The sequence below is a fragment of the Eleginops maclovinus genome, chromosome 2 (genome assembly GCF_036324505.1).
Source record: "Eleginops maclovinus isolate JMC-PN-2008 ecotype Puerto Natales chromosome 2, JC_Emac_rtc_rv5, whole genome shotgun sequence".
In the NCBI taxonomy this organism is placed as follows: domain Eukaryota; kingdom Metazoa; phylum Chordata; class Actinopteri; order Perciformes; family Eleginopidae; genus Eleginops; species Eleginops maclovinus.
In genome coordinates, this window is record NC_086350.1 from 20,073,878 (window position 1) to 20,092,034 (window position 18,157).

The 18,157-nt window shown below is 39.5% G+C and overlaps 2 protein-coding genes across 2 annotated transcripts; one reads left to right on the top strand and one right to left on the bottom strand.

Moving 5' to 3' along the window:
• The first annotated feature begins 1,528 nt into the window (after positions 1–1,528).
• Positions 1,529–9,661, top strand: LOC134883552 (adenosine deaminase 2-A-like). Its single transcript, XM_063911968.1, has 7 exons — positions 1,529–1,730; positions 2,449–2,576; positions 2,684–2,774; positions 7,494–7,602; positions 8,104–8,261; positions 8,700–8,902; positions 8,981–9,661. The coding sequence occupies exons 1-7, from the start codon at positions 1,530–1,532 to the stop codon at positions 9,069–9,071; spliced, it is 981 nt and encodes a 326-aa protein (XP_063768038.1). The 5' UTR covers position 1,529; the 3' UTR covers positions 9,072–9,661.
• Positions 9,662–10,427: 766 nt separating this feature from the next.
• Positions 10,428–15,217, bottom strand: LOC134883546 (RIB43A-like with coiled-coils protein 2). Its single transcript, XM_063911957.1, is given in 9 exon segments — positions 10,428–10,579; positions 10,667–10,707; positions 10,709–10,834; positions 10,908–10,993; positions 10,996–11,116; positions 12,645–12,763; positions 13,255–13,575; positions 13,925–14,006; positions 14,107–15,217. Coding segments are annotated over 9 exon segments (1,083 nt in total). The 5' UTR covers positions 14,224–15,217; the 3' UTR covers positions 10,428–10,509.
• Between the last annotated feature and the right edge of the window lie 2,940 nt (positions 15,218–18,157).

An 18,157-nucleotide genomic window follows, 5' to 3' on the forward strand; every position in this document is an offset into this window, starting at 1 on the left:
CTTAGTGTTGCGTTGAAGCAGACTCTAACAACATAACATACCATGGTCAACTTTTGTTCCTTTACTGTGTTGTTTTACCTTCACACTAACACATTCACAGTTGGACTTAGTCAGTGCATTACTACAGAAACATAAAAGGGTCGACAGGGAAGTTCTCTGACGGTTTTCTTGCAAAAGGTGCACTGCATTAAAAACAGCATAACCACTTTTGTGAAAAATGGCACAGTTCATTAATAGATAGATACTTTATTTCCTATATTGTGAAATGAATTTGTTCCAGCAGCAGTGTCATGCTGTTAATGAGTTCACATGTTTAAAAGATACTGTGATGGAAACTTCTGAAGCAATGGAAACGAAACTCAGAGGGACACAGGAGAGCTAGAACTTGATGGCAAACACTGAAGGTTTATTATGAAGTTAACGGTCGGAGAATTGACAAGACATGTGCTGCAGCCACGAGTTGACAGAGCGGTTGTCCGACCAATCCTGAAGATTTCTTACCCCGGTCCCATGTATTTAGCTGGTTCTGAGAAAATAATCAACATACTGCAGCACCACAAGGTTGATGGCCTGAGCTCAGTGAGGGCACTACAAACTGAGTCAAAGTTACGGGCCTTGGAAAATATTTCCCCAACAGATACAATAGGATACAAATATACTAAATACAAAAAGTCACATCTACAGCAAGTATATATAGAACAAACATGTAATTTGACACTAGCAGCTAGTATATACAAATTCACTATAAAAAAGACGTATGTCCTTAGAGTATATAAATAATACAAACACATATTGATTAAACTGCTATAGACACATAATGGTGTTGGATTGATTATACATTTGCAAAATAGTCGTTGTGCAAATTGTTCTGGGCTATGGAAGAGGAGACAATTTACAATCTAAGGGGCATGGAGTTTTCTGTCAGCCAGAGGGGAATTGTTGTACAGGATATGAATAGTTTCTTGTATATTACCAGATTTTTGTACAATCGATCACACACTTCCAAAAGTTCAAGGCTACAGAAATACATGCAGTAATGTGCAATGAACAGTTTCCCTTATTTTAGTGTGAACACAAGATGTGCTCTCTTTTTAAATGAAACCTTTGATATGGAAAAATAAATCCTGTTGGCTTTCATTGTTTTTGTAAAAATGTGCTTACCTGTTTACTTTTTTTATAATGTTTACATGCTGATTGATCAGTCGTTGACAGTTTTTTTTTAAATACAAAAACCTTTATGTCAAATGTCTGTGCCTAAGGTTTAGCTCTGAGCGTCAGTTTTAATAATAAAGCTTCATGTGTCATTGTGTGTTAGCAATAAAAAAAATAATCTCTGTGAGCAAAATCTTTGTCAGTAAGGACGGCAGTATTTGGTTGTCCCATAAAAAAGTGAATTCTGTAATCATTCTGTGTATATATACTTTAGATGACTAATTTGAAAGCTTTGTCGACAGTGGTAAGTTAACTAGCAATCGACGCAGATCATCTGATCATAACCGTTTCTTTACATTCACAGCCTCATGGCCAACATGACGCTCTTCACTGATCAGGATCCAGAATCGGTGTACCCCAGTCAGGATTTGATTTGGGGAAAGTTTGAACAGTGCTTCCTTGCTCTGTGGGGTCTGGTCACATACGCTCCTGTGTTCAGAGACTATTACTACCAAGGTCTCGCCCAGTTCTACACGGACAACGTCATGTACATGGAAGTGCGAGCTCTACTCCCAGAGGTACGCTAATGTCATGTTGTGTGATCAGTGCATTTACATGTTGATTTATTAATCAGTCTTCAACGTGTCCCGGAAGCTTTCCCTCTGAGTGCTAAGCCCTTGTTTGGCTCGCCTGGTCTTTTTTTGTAAAAATGCTATTGAAACATGAACCCTGTGCAGCATAATCAAGTGATATACATGTTCTTTTTCATAACAAGCAAGCTATCAGCATATGTATGCTACAGGGATACAACATGATGTACAAATAGTTATGAGACCATAAGTACAAAAGAAAAAACAAGACAAAAAATGTTATCACTCAGAAACTGGCTTGCCTGCATGATCTGCCGACCAAAAAAAAACAGCCTCTGATTTGTCAACAGACTTCCTGCAATGCTTCATGGGATGCATAATTAGATCTGTAATCTCTATCTAACTCCTACAACATCTAAATCTACCTACAACAGGGATAAATGTTCATAAAAGACATCCATTGTTTGTTTATACGCTTGAAATAAAATAAAAAAACATAGTTTTTGTAAACAGATTACACAATCCCACACCATAACTCTTAAAGGGGCCTATTACGCACATTTGCAGTGTCATATTTGTATTTTGTGCCTCTACTGTGCTCTCTACATGCTTTCATGTTCAAAAGGTCTTTATTTTATTTTTTTGTGCCGCAACACCTCTTTCACCCTCTGTGATATGTGTTACTGAGTGTGTTTTCTGGACTCAGATATACGAGTTAGACGGCAGCACTCATGACACAGCGTGGACTCTGAAGACCTACCAGGACATCACCCGACAGTTCACAGCAGAATACCCGGAGTTCTTTGGAGTGAGAGTCATCTTCACAATCCATAGGTGACCTCTCCAACAACAGATTTGACTTATAGGATAACTATGAAGGATTGACATAAGATGAAGTTGATGTAATATAATCACACAATGCACTGTACTATATTCTTCAGAGGAGTAAATGCATCCAAGATGGCCAGAGCTGTGGAGGAGGCGATGAAGCTACAGAGAGACTTCCCAGATATCATGGCTGGCTTTGACCTGGTGAGGAGTAAAAGTTATTGAGTTCTCCAGTTTGTACGAGGGATGATCAATATATCAATTGTATATCAATATCACGATATCTGAAGTGTTCCCTCCTAGAGTGATTGTCATTGACTGTTTTACTATTGGCTTTTAACAACTAAGTGATTATTTAGACATTAGTGATGATTATTAATCAACATTCTCATTGTTTAAATATTTTGTGAAATCATAAAATGCAACCCTGCAATCTCATTGCAATATGGATCAATGTATTTATATATACTCTATATCAGGGGTCTTCAATGTTTTTCAGGCCAGGGACCCCCAAACTGATGGAGAGTTGGAGCAGGGACCCCCTACTATTAATATGGCATACAATTGTGTTTTATATTAAACGGGGCCTAGGGCAGTGTGTAAACATAGATACTGTTATTGTACATTCAATACTAAGCTATTCAAATAATACACAGGTTAATATATTCATGTTTTTATTTTAAACAAGTGCAAGGTACAGTGTGGCCGTACCACTGCCATTTATGAACATATATCTTGCACACAACACAGGGCTATTAAAATAAATCACAATAAAAGTTTGAACTTTAAACAAGTGCAAGGTGCAGAGTGGCTGTGCCACTGTCATTTATAAACAAACACTGAGCTATGAGATTTTAACACTAAACATGCATGTAGATGGGACAATGAATCCTCAAACCATCTGTGGATGGCACACGTACTCTCACATCAGTGAGATGTCTGACCCTGATGAGCAGCACACAGCTGATCCAGCCTTGGACGGATGGAGGTTGTCAGGCAGAGGGTCATATCAGCCTCAGGCTGCAGCCTTGACCTGTATTTGTTTTTCAAGTAAGTCAGTGAGGAAAATCCACTTTCGCAAAGATAGGTTGTGGCAAAGGGCAAAAGGCTCATCATGGCTTTTCCTGCCAATTGCGGAAAGTCTTTCTGGCAAGAGATCCAGAACTGGGTGAGTGGTTTTGTGTCATATATGTGTCTGAACGTACTGTCAGTGGATAGTTCGATTAGCTGATCCTCCTCCGTCACTGTCAGGTGTGTGCCGTCTGCTGCGTTGTCTGTGAATGGAAACAGTATCCATGTCTTGTCCCTGCGCCAGGAGTCAGCCTCAGAAAAGTAGTGCCCAAATTGTCCCTCGAGCGCCTCCAAATGCGCAAGAATTGCGCGTGTAATGGGGGGCGAGAGCACAGCAGAATCTCCCAGCTCATCCACTGATGGAAACATGGAAAATATTTCCTCCCCGATGCGCTCCCTCCACCTTTTGATTTTTTTTAGAAAGCCTTCCATTTTGTCATACAGTTGAATGGCATGGGTATTGCGGCCTTGCATTGAACTGTTCAGTTTGTTCAGCTCAGCGAAAACATCAGCAAGATAGGCAAGTTTGGTGACCCAAACATTGTCACTGAAAAGTGCAGCCAGCTCTGTGCGCTTTTGGAGAAGTAAAAACTCCCGAATAGACTAGCGCAATTCCAGCACACGTGACAACACTGTTCCACGTGAAAGCCACCGAACCTCGGAATGGTAGAGTAGACAGTGTGTTCTTCTCCCTCAGCAGCACAGAGATTCGAGAAGAGACGTGTTTGCAATGCGCTCTTCTTGACTAGGTTGACTACTTTCACTACCGAGTCCATGACATCTGCCAATTCAGCGCTCATATCTTTGGCAACAAGTGACTCCCTGTGTAGCATGCAGTGCGTCCAAATCACTTGCGGAGACACATCCCTTACAAGCGCGATTAGTCCACTTTTTAAACCAGCCATGGCTCTTGCACCGTCAGTGCACAGCGCAATACATTTTGTCCACGGAATGTCATTCTCTCTGAAAAAAACATCGATCACTTTGAAGATTTCAGAACTAGTTGTGCGTTGAGGGAGGCACTTACAAAACAAAAATTCCTCCTGCATTTCCTTATCATCGACAAAGCGCACAAACGCCAGAAGCTGGGCGTCCTTCGACACATCTGTTGACTCGTCTAATTGTAACGCAAATGCATCTGCCAACCTCAGCTTCTCTATCAGTTGCATCCTCACATCAGATGCCATCTCGTCTATACGGCGAGCTATGGTTGTGTCCGACACTGGAATGGTTTTCAGTTTGTTAATGTCAATATCATTTCCATACATGGTTTTACACATATCGGTTGCTGAAGGCAATATTAAATCCTCTGCAAGTGTGTATGGCTGTTTCTTCTGGGCAATCCGAAGAGCAATTTGATAAGAGCATTTCAAAGCTAGCTCCCCAACTTTGGCTGATTTTCTGATCAATGTCTGTTGACCTTGGAGGGATTTGAGGCTAGCTTGGAAGCAGTGGTGGCTGGTGAACATTTTTTTTGGGGGGGGCGCAGTTGGGCGGCACAGTTTAAATAGCACTTTTTTAGAGGTTTAGCTTAAGACAGTTGGTTAGGTGGCTGCGGCCACATTCGTGCTTCTTACATTTTTGTGTGAAGTGCTTTAGATCCTTCATCCCGGTTGTAGTCCAAAGTGTTTCAGTCCCAGGACTTTGAAATAACAGACAAGGGAAACAAAAAAAGGCATTGCTCACTGTACAACCAGCTAACCAATTCCGCTTAGCATACAAGTTTGAGGAGAAAGTCCGAGTGTAGGTTCTCCCGCGATCAGTGGTCGTCTATTGAATGTTTAAACCCGGACGCTCGGGTCCCAAGTCTTTCAATTTCTTCTTTTCGACATCTGATAGTCGATGAAACGGTGTTTTAAGTAGAGCTTGCACGGAGTTCTCAGCCATCGATGTCGCCATATTCACTCAATCTAAGTTTCAGCTAGCTACGGTGCTGCTCTTTACGCTTGTGGTTAGGGAATGATAACGATGCTGATTCGCCGAAATAGTCCAATCGCGTATCTAAGAATGTCACATTGAACTAAGAAACAATGCCATTGGCTGTGGGCGCAAAGATTAGCGCCCACAGATCTAAATTTCATCCCCCAATGAAAAGCTATAGTCTATATATTTATACACAGGGGTTTTACTAGAATAATAAAGTATGAGGTCACTTCCAGACAAAATTATGGCTCCGCCCACTTTCCCGGTAAAAATAATGCATTAGAGCGAAGCTGAAAATACACGACTCAGACAAGAAATAATAACAAATAAATCCTCTCTACAGAAACGAGGACAGTTAAAGAAACGTCCTAATTCAGAAATCACAGTTCCAGTGTGAGCCTGCCACTCGTCCAGCGGCAGGGCATTGTTCCCCTATTTATTTGCAGCTACGTAAAGACAAAGCTGTCTTTGCCATCTGATGCTCTATTTCTGTGATTTTCAACCACTGTGCCGCCGCGGCACACTAATGTGCCGTTAGAGATCGTCAGGTGTGCCGTGAAAAAATATCCAATTGCATTTCATTAGTCTTGTTTTTTTCTCCAAAAATTAACATTTATTAATTATTATCTGCAAATAATATGCCATCGTGGAGTCTCTGTGCTGTAATATAGTTACTGGCAGAGTAATATATTCGTCCGGGTGGCAACAGGTAGCTAATTGCCTCGTTCTATGAGACAAGAGAATTAGTGACGCCTGCGACAGGTCGTTTTTAAAAAGGAAAAGCGCAAACTCCGAACTTGGCCCTGGACAAGATTCTGACCCAGATGAAGGCCCTAGTACGAGTGGTGGTAAAAAGAAAGTAAATACGGTGAGCTCGAGGCAAAACAAGGAGAGCTATCTTTCGCTTCTAAACAAGCCGATGGACTATTTTGTTCGCCTGCGTGAAAACACAGTGAAACAGGCAACTTTTATGAGAAAAACCTTAAAGGTAAATGAGAAAGCCCTCAAAGCTAGTTACCTAGTTGCTGAACTCGAAGCTAAATCAAAAAAGTCCCACACTGTGCCAGAGACATTAATACTACCTGCCTGCAATGCCATCATGAGATGCTCGGCTTCGACGCGGTTAAAGACATAGCTAAAGTCCCGCTCTCAGATAACACAATTGCCAGACGTATTAATGACATGTCTACAGACATCGAAAGTCATGTTTTGGAAAATATACGCATCAGTGGGAAATTTGCATTGCAACTTAATGAGTCTACGGACATTAGTGGCTCTGTTGGCCAATGTGCGTTTTGTGGATGGAGATGCCATTAGAGAAAACTTCCTATTTTGCAAGACACTGCCAGAGAAAACGACAGGAGAGGAACATTTTCGGGTCGCATCGGAATATCTTGACATGGGAAGACTTATGTGGGTTTGCACTGATGGAGCTGCAGCCATGGTCGGGCACACCAAAGGCTTCGTTAGCAGAGTGAAGGATAGAAAACCTGATCTTATTACTACGCACTGTTTTTTGCATCACTCTAACATTTTACGGGGGAAATCGGCATTTTGTTATGAGGGCGCACTCCGAAAGTAAGAGGGCACAGTGCCCCTGTTACCCGGTTTAGAGAAAACCCTGATATATATAAATAGAAGCGGGAGCGTAACATAATGTTGTCTCACTGTGTTACAGACGGTCATCGGTCAGAGGGAGTTTCTCTCCCATGCAATGCGATTCGAGTATTCAACTCAGCTGTGTATTAAGAGATTTTACTTAACTTTGTGGCTGATATCTCTGATTGAACAGTCCGAGTTTGTACAGATTTTTTGTTTCGCTTACAGTGCAACGTGTGATTGTAAACCACTTTAAACCACACGCGTGCTTGAATCAGTGAAAGTAACCATAACAATCATATTGTTTACTTCCTCTCTCCACTTACACAGGTGGGCCGTGAGGACAGCGGCAGACCCCTATGGTACTTCAGAGATGCTTTGTCACTGCCGGCAGAGAGAGGGGTGACGCTGCCTTACTTTTTTCATGCGGGGGAAACGGGTGAGCTCATCCGGTTTGGACAGTTTTGCACATGATATCCTGCAGCATGGAGCTCAGAGGTTAATCCAGACAATGACTAATGTACAAAGCACAGAGGCTACCACAGGAGTGTTGTGGTTTTTCTAGCTATACTGATGCAAAGCACAACTGTTTGACTTGTCATGGAAAGATAAATGTTGGTAAATAGTCGAGCAGTGCCTCTGTTTATTTATCACACACTCGAAAAAGGAAAAGTTTATTTTAAGGATTACTATGGCTAGCTTCGTGGTTAAATGAATAAAGAAGTAGCTACATTTGTTTTCTCACTGTGGACAGTGTTGCAGCCCTAAAGCTAAAATAGACCCCTTTTCAAAAGCAGTTCACTGACTTTTTTTGTCCTATTCCACAAAGTTGCAAAACCAAATATTTACCAATGGTGGAATTTGAGGTTAAAGAGTCACTCAAGAACTATGACACTGTCTCTGGTAAAGACATTTTCTGATGTCTCCGTACTACGGGCAGATCTGGAGGGCACAGAGGTGGACCAGAACTTGTTGGACGCTCTATTGTTGAACACATCCAGAATCGGCCACGGTTTTGCTCTGCTCCGCCACCCCGTGGCCAAAGATCTGTCTAGGAAGAGGGGGGTAGCTGTGGAAGTCTGCCCCATCTCCAACCAGGTGCATTCTCATCTTGCAAACCAAACTGTAAAGCTACTTGCATGTAAAGGTTCAAATGAGTTGTCAATTAATAAAATGTAATCAGGTTAATCTGAATAATAATCTGATAATTCATGATCAAACCCCAGTCCAAACTACTAGTATTTGGTGTTGTCTTAAAGCAATACACAATATTTTTGTACTTCATTATCAAATCTCAACTTTGTTTTGATGATTTTTAAATGATTGGCATGAATTGCACTTAATCTGCAGAATCATGCTAAACTTTTAGCTCTGCTGAATGTCTGATCATTTTCTGACACTTAGCTAAAGCAAGCACAAAACCGCTGTCACATCTGTGCAATGTACAGCCCTTCTGAAAATCCTATAAACATGAAGCTACGATTGTATCGATCTAGCTTCTTGTAATCCAATATCTCCCCGCCTCTCCTCGTTCAGGTGATGAAGCTGGTGAAAGATTTGCGAAACCACCCTGCAGCTACTCTGATGTCAGAGAACCACCCTCTGGTGATCAGCTCCGATGATCCGGGCATGTTCGGCTCCTCCGGACTCTCTTATGACTTCTATGAAGCTTTTGTGGGCTTCGGTGGGATGAGATCCAATTTAGGCTCCCTCAAAGAGCTGGCCATAAACTCTATTCGGTAAGGTTCAGCATTGATGTGACAAATTAAAAATGAACAGGCCGCTCATTAACATCTTTCCGTTTGTCCGTCTTGCAGGTACAGCTCTTTGAATCCAAAGCAACAGGAGAAAGCCCTGGCTCTGTGGCAGAGAAGATGGGATAACTTTGTCTCTGAAAATGCATTTTAAAAATACATTTTTATACTGTATATATATTGTTAAAGAATTTGGGGCATTGAAAATCGAACAGTGCTTTAATGGTGAGCAAGTTTGTGGTGGCAACAAATAAGGGACATCCGAGTTAGTTTGGGTTCTGTTTTGTTCATTTTCACACAATTGGGATATTACAGAGGAAAATCTCTGGGATAAAAGAGGAAATGAAGGACCACTGAATATGACACTGACTTTTCCTTCTATGACAAGATGCATCTGCTGTGAAACTGACATGAGTTATTTAATATAACATTTAGGGTAATTACTAGAACCATACATGTCCAATAGCTTGAATCAAACGCGTTTTTAAATGTCTAAAGGGTTTTAATGTATTTGCACTTTAAGAGTCAGGTTAGCCATGTGTGTAAGCGTACATTCATGGAGATCATTGTTAACCTAATGTTGTTTGATGTCTCTGTAGTGTGCTAGTGTTTTGTAAGAGTGTAGCCTGTTAAATGCTGAGGGCTTTGATAAACACTGTTCCTGAAAGAGAGTCTAATTTAAACTTGAATGTCATTTTCAGCTGACCTTATTTTACCCATAAAGAACCTCATTGAAAACTAAAAGTATACAATTTCTTTCCTTGCGCTCATTTTTGCAACGCGTCAGCAGTGGCCTCTTAGTGAGTATAAACAACCTCTGAAATGTCCAAATTGAACAATCAAAATTGAGTATTCAACTAAGCCATGTAATAAGATCTCCTAATAAGATCTTTTTAGCTGTGGATATAACAAGGCAGTGATGTCAATTAACAAAGTACATTTACCCAAGTACTGTACTTAAGAACAATTTGGAGTTACTTGTACTTTACTTGAGTATTTCAATTCGAGTCAAACTGTGTACTTTAACTTCACTACATGTATTTCATAGCTTTAGTTACTTTGCAGATTTGGATTATAATGTGAAATATAATCACCACTTAAATCAGACTTTAGTTAAACCAGAGTAAATTCACAAGCTGCCCTGCAGCATACAAAGTCATTCAAACTAGCTGCACCTTTACCAGCTTTGAGAACACTTTAATGATCATTAATGCAAAAAACATATCATTTATTATTCTGAAATGGACCAATCTGCATAATGACTACTTAGTATACACTAGTATATTCATTCTAATACTTTTGTACTTCTACTTGGGAAGCGTTTTGATTGCAGGACTTTTACTTGTAACTGAGTATTGCTTCACTTCTTTTACTCAAGTACAAGATCTGAGTACTTCTCCCACCTCTGTCAAAAGGGGCATAGCTGACGATGTAACCCAGAAAACACCTCACTGAAAACACAAAGTTTATCATTTCATTCTTTGGCTCACTTTTGCAACAGTAGCCGAGATTGATTAAAAACAGCTCTTCAGTTTATTCAGTGTTCTTCTCATGTGGCTTCATCATCAGCAGCCACTGTTATGAGTCATCGGTCATCTGCTGCAGGTGTTGAATTTGGAGAAGAAGCTGTCATCAATGCTTCCTCTTTCAATGTCCGGTTCTCTTAAAACGACACAGTTCAGAAACAGAGTGAGACAATCGTTTATTTTTGTCTTAATACTGTGTGTGTAGAAGTGAGTGAACACTAACTGTTGCTTGTGTGTCTGGGCCAGCATGACGTTCGCGCTGTCCCACGCGTTGTCTACGCTGCTTGTCCAGTCTTGCCTGCTGCCTCTCTAATAAGAGAGCGGTGCGAGCCGAGTCCAGGCGGACGCGATCACGTTGCTCCTCGTCTCGCTTTTTCTCTAATTCCACCCTCTGCAGACAGAGCAACATTTTAAAACTTTGATAAAGAGCGTGAGTTTTGAGAATATTTCTTCCCTTATTTGACCTTTTTCTCCTCGATTTGATATTTCTGGAACTGGATGATCTGCTGCAGGTTCTCCAGAGGTGCTTTCCTGTCACTGCTAGGCAGAGACCAGGCACTAGGGGGTGCTGGAGTGCAACATCTGCCAGCGGCTCTTGCAGGTTGTTCATCCTGGCACCTGCTACACCGCCTCTGACATCACGTTCCCCATCATGGCGACGTTTCTCTTCTATCTTTGAATTTAAGAAGTCAATGGGATAAAAGTTTCTCAGTTTTAATTTAAAATCTGAATGCAAAACCATACAACAACGAATTCAACTCATACGAACCTGGAGCCATTTCTACTTAAAGGGAAATTAAGGGAAAAGTATACATTTCTTTCATTTCTGACATTGTTTTCAAAAAAACAATAAAAGATCTGAAAAGTTCCATATATATGTCCGAGGGCCTTAATGGTAAATTATATTTTTTAATATAATTTAATAAATTAAGATGATTTTTTTTTGTTTAAATTTGTTTTCATATTCTTTGAATTGAACAATTTAGAATATATTAACTTAATATCTTTTGAATCAGTTAAATTAACTGAGCAGATCACAATCATATTTCTTATTGTCACATACAGTATATGTCACTCCAGACATTTCTGAGACATTTTAGGGTGAAAGTAATAGGACTTGTTATGTAAGCATTATATTTCTTAAATTGCTTGAATCTGACCTTAAGCAACAAAAAACAAGCTTTTGAAATGTAGCTAGTTCAGTCACATGTGATAGCCTGGCACACTGACATTTTGGACAAGTTATGGCAACACAAAATCACATGACCTGGCCCATGACCCACAATGATATTCAGTATGTGTCACTTAGGGACTCAGAGTGGAGATGTCAATAAGATTGGAGGTCTGAAAAAACACTGCATCTTGTTTGTTATTTTGACCAGATGTCATTGTGTTAAAATACTCTCTAAATGACTATATGTATTTGATACTTGTTTGAATGTTGTCAGTAGTTATATGGTTTATGGTTAGGGTTTCACAGTTGAGTTTGAAGAAGTTGCATTGCATTGAGGATTGTATTTCAGGGAGGCCGTTGGAGGGAGTGGTGAGTATTGCAGTGTTGAGATTAGATTGGATTCAACTTTATTGTCATTGCACAGAGTACAGGTACAATGAAATGTAGTTAGCATCTAACCCGAAGTTCAAAACAGCAGAAAGTGCAGAGTTTTCATAGTGTAATATACAGCTCAGGAGGATTTGTCACATTTTTCATGGGCGCAACCCATATACTCAGCTCTGCTGCTCCTCCCACAAATGCATGTTCCTCACAAATCTGGCACCATTTCAAAGGTAAGAAAACAGGCTTTCCAACGATATACCATTTATTGCCAAGAAGCATTGTTACAATAAAGAAATAAGCTACCAAACACACATTTCCTTACTTTTCGTGTTAAATGTATATACTGTGTATACACCAAACATTGTTTTCCGAATTCTTCCTTTGTTAAAACATTTCAAATGTGTTTTTTAAAAATGAATATGAACTTCTTTTCTTTGCATTATTGGGGGTCTGAAAAAACACTGCAGCTTTTTTGTTATTTTGACCAGATGTCAAAATTCTCTCAACTAATTGTATTTCACACTTGTTTGAAATTGTGTCAGTAGATATTGAATTAAACTAAAATACAGATGTTTTACTCAAACACAATCCTGTATACTATACATGCATGTATTCAAAGCAAGTTTGACCACCTGTACATTACCTTGGCCAGATTGTACTCTTTAGTGGCGACAGTTTCTGCTTTTCTCCTCTGCATCTCAATGCCCTGAAGCTGCAGAGCTTTTTTGTCCATGTACGCTCTGCTTTGCTCACAGCGATGCTCTGAAAAACAGCAGTAAAGAAGAACACAGGTCACGTTTCATGCATGGGAACTGATCTTAGTATTTAATTAATTGATCTGTTTGCATCTTCAAATTTAAATAATCAGTATTTCATTTCACTCTACAGTATTTAATTACTAATAACATTGTGTTCTTGTTTATCTGTATAAAGACTCCTGCATTTACTTGTTCACTTGTAACATTCTCTGCAACATTTACCTTATTGTATTTCATTTATTTATTTGTATTTATATAGTTTACTTCATCTACAATACTTGCACATTGGTCTTAAAAGATAATCTTGCACTATTTTATTTTTCTCTGTTTCTTCTTGCACTATTTCTGGTTTTATGTCATATATATATTTGCGGTGTATTGTTGAAAGAGCCTGGGACATTTTCATTGCCATATCCACACTGTAGCTACTGTGCATATGTCAATAAAGCCTTTTGAATCTTTGAGTCTTGATTCTAGTATGGGATCACAACCTACCCTCCATTTTCCGTCGCTGCCTTTCTGCTGCTCGCTCCCCCTGCTGCTGGAGGAGCCACTCTCGGAGCTGTTCCCTCTGTCTCTGTCGCCTGCTCTCACTGTCGGGGTCCTCGCCCAACAGGCCAGGAAGCATCATCAGTGCGTCACCTGGGTCTGTGTTTCCACAGCGGTCCGGGGCACTCAGGTCATAATCGCGCTGACACAGAGGCTGCTGGTACTGAAGCCGGTAGTCGACGATGGTCTTTGCTACCGCACGCTTCTCTTTCACTTCTCTGCTGTGCAGGAGGCAAGCTACTTTGTTATTATGAAGCATTTCAGCATCTGTATGGAGGACACATGTCAGAGGCATTACAGTCAGGGCTAGTAGTGATGGATATCTATTTACAATTAGGTCAGCAGCTTATAAAAAAAGTCACCAATATCAACCCAGATTATTGAATATGTGATTAAAATATTTTACTTTTTAAATCACATTTAAAGAGATTTCTGATAACCAAGCAATTAACTCATGAAAAGTATTTTTTAGTGTTTAGTGTTTTGTTAGTTATCTGAATAATTCAGTGTTCACATTAGATTACTTGTTCACAGTGGATTATTTCAACGTTTGTTAAGGTACTGCTATCTAGCGATAGCTAGTCAGGAAACATTAGCAAACGTTAAGCTAAATCACCACGAGCGTTTTGTTCCACTTTTGCTGCTTCTTCTTGTTTCTCTTTTTCTTTCATCTGCGAGTTTAATGCCTCCTTGTCAACCTATGATACAGACATCGGTCGTGACAGAACAGTTACATTATGCTTTAGCATCATGTGGTTAGCATATTTGTACAAAAAACACTAACAAATGTTAGCTTACCCCGAACATCCTCACTTTGTCATTAAAAATCCTCTCTCGTCTTTCAGTCTCGTCATTGCGTCGCCTCTGCAGACTTGTGTTTGCTAAGCGGTCTGAGGCTAAATCGAAGTTGAACATTTTGATGGTAACCTAACGAAATGCAGTGTTAAACTTGGAACAAGCTCCTGTCCTAGGCCACGAAAAAACGTAGCTTCGATGTAAACACACAGGGTTGCTAAGAAACCAGAATTCGTGAGCGTTTGTAAAATGTCCACTTTTTCCTGGAGAAGTGTTTCATGAAGACACCTGCAAACCTATTGAACCGCTGTACAGTAATACATACAGAGGTGGGAAAAGTACTTGAGTAAAAGTACATGTACCAGAGTGTAGGGATGCTCGGTTCCAAGTAAAAGTCCTGCATTTAAAATGTTACTCAATTAAAGTACAAAAGTGTTTGCATTAAAAAAAATATATATCTTGCATTAAGTACCACAATTAAAATAACTCATGATGCAGATTGGTCGATTTCAGGATAATACATATTATACATTTGGTAACAATTATTGATCATTAAAGTGTTATCAAAGCTGGTAAAGGTGGAGCTAGTTTTAATGACTTTGAATACTGCAGGGTAGAACATGAGTTCACCCCAGGTGTAACTAAAGTCTGATTAATGTTGATTATAATTCACATCATTAATCCAAATGTGCAAAGTAACTAAAGGTATTTAACACATACTGGAGTTAAAGTACACCTTGTACCTCTGCATTATGGAGTAGAAGTACAAAGTAGCATAAAAGTTGAAATACTCAAGCAGTACAAGTACCTCAAAACTGTTTACTTGATTAAATGTACTTTCAAAGTAATTAATCAATAAAAGCGGTTGAAATGTTGTCAGCAGATATTGAATTAAACTAAAATATAGATCTTTACTCAAACACAATCCTGTAAATATTAAATCCAGAGATGCTGACATTTTTATGTTTTTTCTTGATTTTTCCAGAGCTGTGGATGAATAATATTACCAAGGTTAAGAAAGCAATTCTAAAAATAGCTCACATTTTACTGCTGCCAACAGCAGTACATTACTTTTCTCCTGAGCTTGTACTCCTGTCTTGTTTCTTCAAACTAATGCTACTGTAGGTCATACTCAGTAAAATCATTTATATATATATATATATATATATATATATATATATTTATATATATATATATATATATATATATATATATATATATATATATATATATATTAGTATTTCAGCAATTCTCTTAACACTTGTAGTGTCAGTCTGCAGACCACTGCCATTGATTACATTCAGCGTCTCTTACTGATGCTCACCATGTGTCCCTCGTTTCAATTTAAAAGTATAAATTGTAATTCCGTAGTCCTTTTTTTGTTTTGTTCATTGGTCATAGGTGTCGCTGTTACAACTAGCGACATAACAGTGCCTACCGACCACGTTTGAAAAAGTGACACTGTATCACTCGCCGTTTAGGTTACAAAAATAGTTGCGGCTGCTATTATCCTAAAGATGGAGGACTTGCTGTTCATGACGTCAAATTCCCAATATCGGCATCAGGGCAGCTTTTGGGCTGTACAAGCTATATAAGCAATAACTTTCTTTCAATACCAAAACAAAAACTTTATAAAGATAAACCAATTCAAGCATAAACTTTTTTCCAAATGTAGATTTATTTAAACGTAGGCCTCTGTCCAGAACACTTTTTTTGGAATCCATTGAGTTGAACTGTGAATACAAAAAAACTACCAACCATGGTTTGTAAATACACAAAAACATAGCTCCTCTTTTCTTAGCGGTATATACACTCAACATAAAGAATACATATTCACTCCAAAAAAAAAAGCCTGAAAAAACAAAAAAAACATCCATTCTGTAAAAACAATTTAAAATGATAACGCTTATTAGATGTACAGTGGGGCAAAAAAGTATTTAGTCAGCCACCAATTGTGCAAGTTCTCCCATTTAAAAAGATGAGAGAGGCCTGTAATTTTTATCATAGGTATACCTCAACTATGAGAGACAGAATGAGAAAAATAAATCCAGGAAATCACATTGTAGGATTTCTAAAGAATTTATTTCAAATGATTGTGGAAAATAAGTATTTGGTCAATAACAAAAGTTCATCCCAATACTTTGTTATATACCCTTTGTTGGCAATGACAGAGGTCCAACGTTTTCTGTAAGTCTTCACAAGGTTTTCACACACTGTTGCTGGTATTTTGGCCCATTCCTCCATGCAGATCTCCTCTAAAGCAGTGATGTTTTGGGGCTGTCGCTGGGCAACACGGACTTTCAACTCCCTCCAAAGATTTTCTATGGGGTTGAGATCTGGAGACTGGCTAGGCCACTCCAGGACCTTGAAATGCTTCTTACGAAGCCACTCCTTCGTTGCCCTGGCGGTGTGTTTGGGATCATTGTCATGCTGAAAGACCCAGCCACGCTTCATCTTCAGTGCCCTTGCTGATAGAAGGAGGTTTTCACTCAAAATCTCACGATACATGGCCCCATTCATTCTTTCCTTTACACGGATCAGTCGTCCTGGTCCCTTTGCAGAAAAACAGCCCCAAAGCATGATGTTTCCACCCCCATGCTTCACAGTAGGTATGGTGTTCTTTGGATGCAACTCTGCATTCTTTCTCCTCCAAACACGACGAGTTGAGTTTTTACCAAAAAGTTCTATTTTGGTTTCATCTGACCATATGACATTCTCCCAATCCTCTTCTGGGTCATCCAAATGCCCTCTAGCAAACTTCAGACGGGCCTGGACATGTACTGGCTTAAGCAGGGGGACACGTCTGGAACTGCAGGATTTAAGTCCCTGGTGGCGTAGTGTGTTACTGATGGTAGCCTCTGTTACTTTGGTCCCAGCTCTCTGCAGGTCATTCACTAGGTCCCCCCGTGTGGTTCTGGGATTTTTGCTCACCTTTCTTGTGAACATTTTGACCCCACGGGGTGAGATCTTGCGTGGAGCCCCAGATGGAGGGAGATTAGCAGTGGTCTTGTATGTCTTCCATTTTCTAATAATTGCTCCCACAGTTGATTTCTTCACACCAAGCTGCTTACCTATTGCAGATTCAGTTTTCCCAGCCTGGTGCAGGTCTACAATTTTGTCTCTGGTCTCCTTTGACAGCTCTTTGGTCTTGGCCATAGTGGAGTTTGGAGTATGACTGTTTGAGGTTGTGGACAGGTGTCTTTTATACTGATAACAAGTTCAAAAAGGTGCCATTAATACAGGTAACGAGTGGAGGACAGAGGAGCCTCTTAAAGAAGAAGTTACAGGTCTGTGAGAGCCAGAAATCTTGCTTGTTTGTAGGTGACCAAATACTTATTTTACAGAGGAATTTACCAATTAATTCATTAAAAATCCTACAATGTGATTTCCTGGATTTTTTTTCTCATTTTGTCTCTCATAGTTGAAGTGTACCTATGATAAAAATTACAGGCCTCTCTCATCTTTTTAAATGGGAGAACTTGCACAATTGGTGGCTGACTAAATACTTTTTTGCCCCACTGTAAATGGCCAGTGGTAATGAACCCAAATACCTTCGATCTGAATAAGTTACATCAGATAACAGAAGTAAAACCTGACAAACATTTAATGACCAAATGCCATAGTACATTCATTTAAAGCTGTTCGCAACCTATTCATTAACATTGTTTTTGAAGAAGGTATACTGTAATTCTGTTAGCTGTGGACTTGTTAAACCTGTCTTGTTAACAGTCACTTCCTCCATGCATGCCATTTTTTATTTTTCACTTAACTGCTCTTCTCCCTTATGATTTGAATTTCTCTATTCAAATGATAATGCAGTGTAAATAAGAATTACCAAGAAAACATTTATATTTCTAGACAAGATTTTCACAAGACAGCAGGTATTGCATTAAAATGCTTCTATATGTGGCATTTGTAACAGGTGGCTGATTTTGATAGAAGTACAACAGGGTCACATTTAATCACAGCAACGCAATGAAAGCACTTGCATCTATCTGATAGCATTTGGTGTTGTAAACACAACTACCGTTGAAGAAGCTCAGGAAATCTTCTA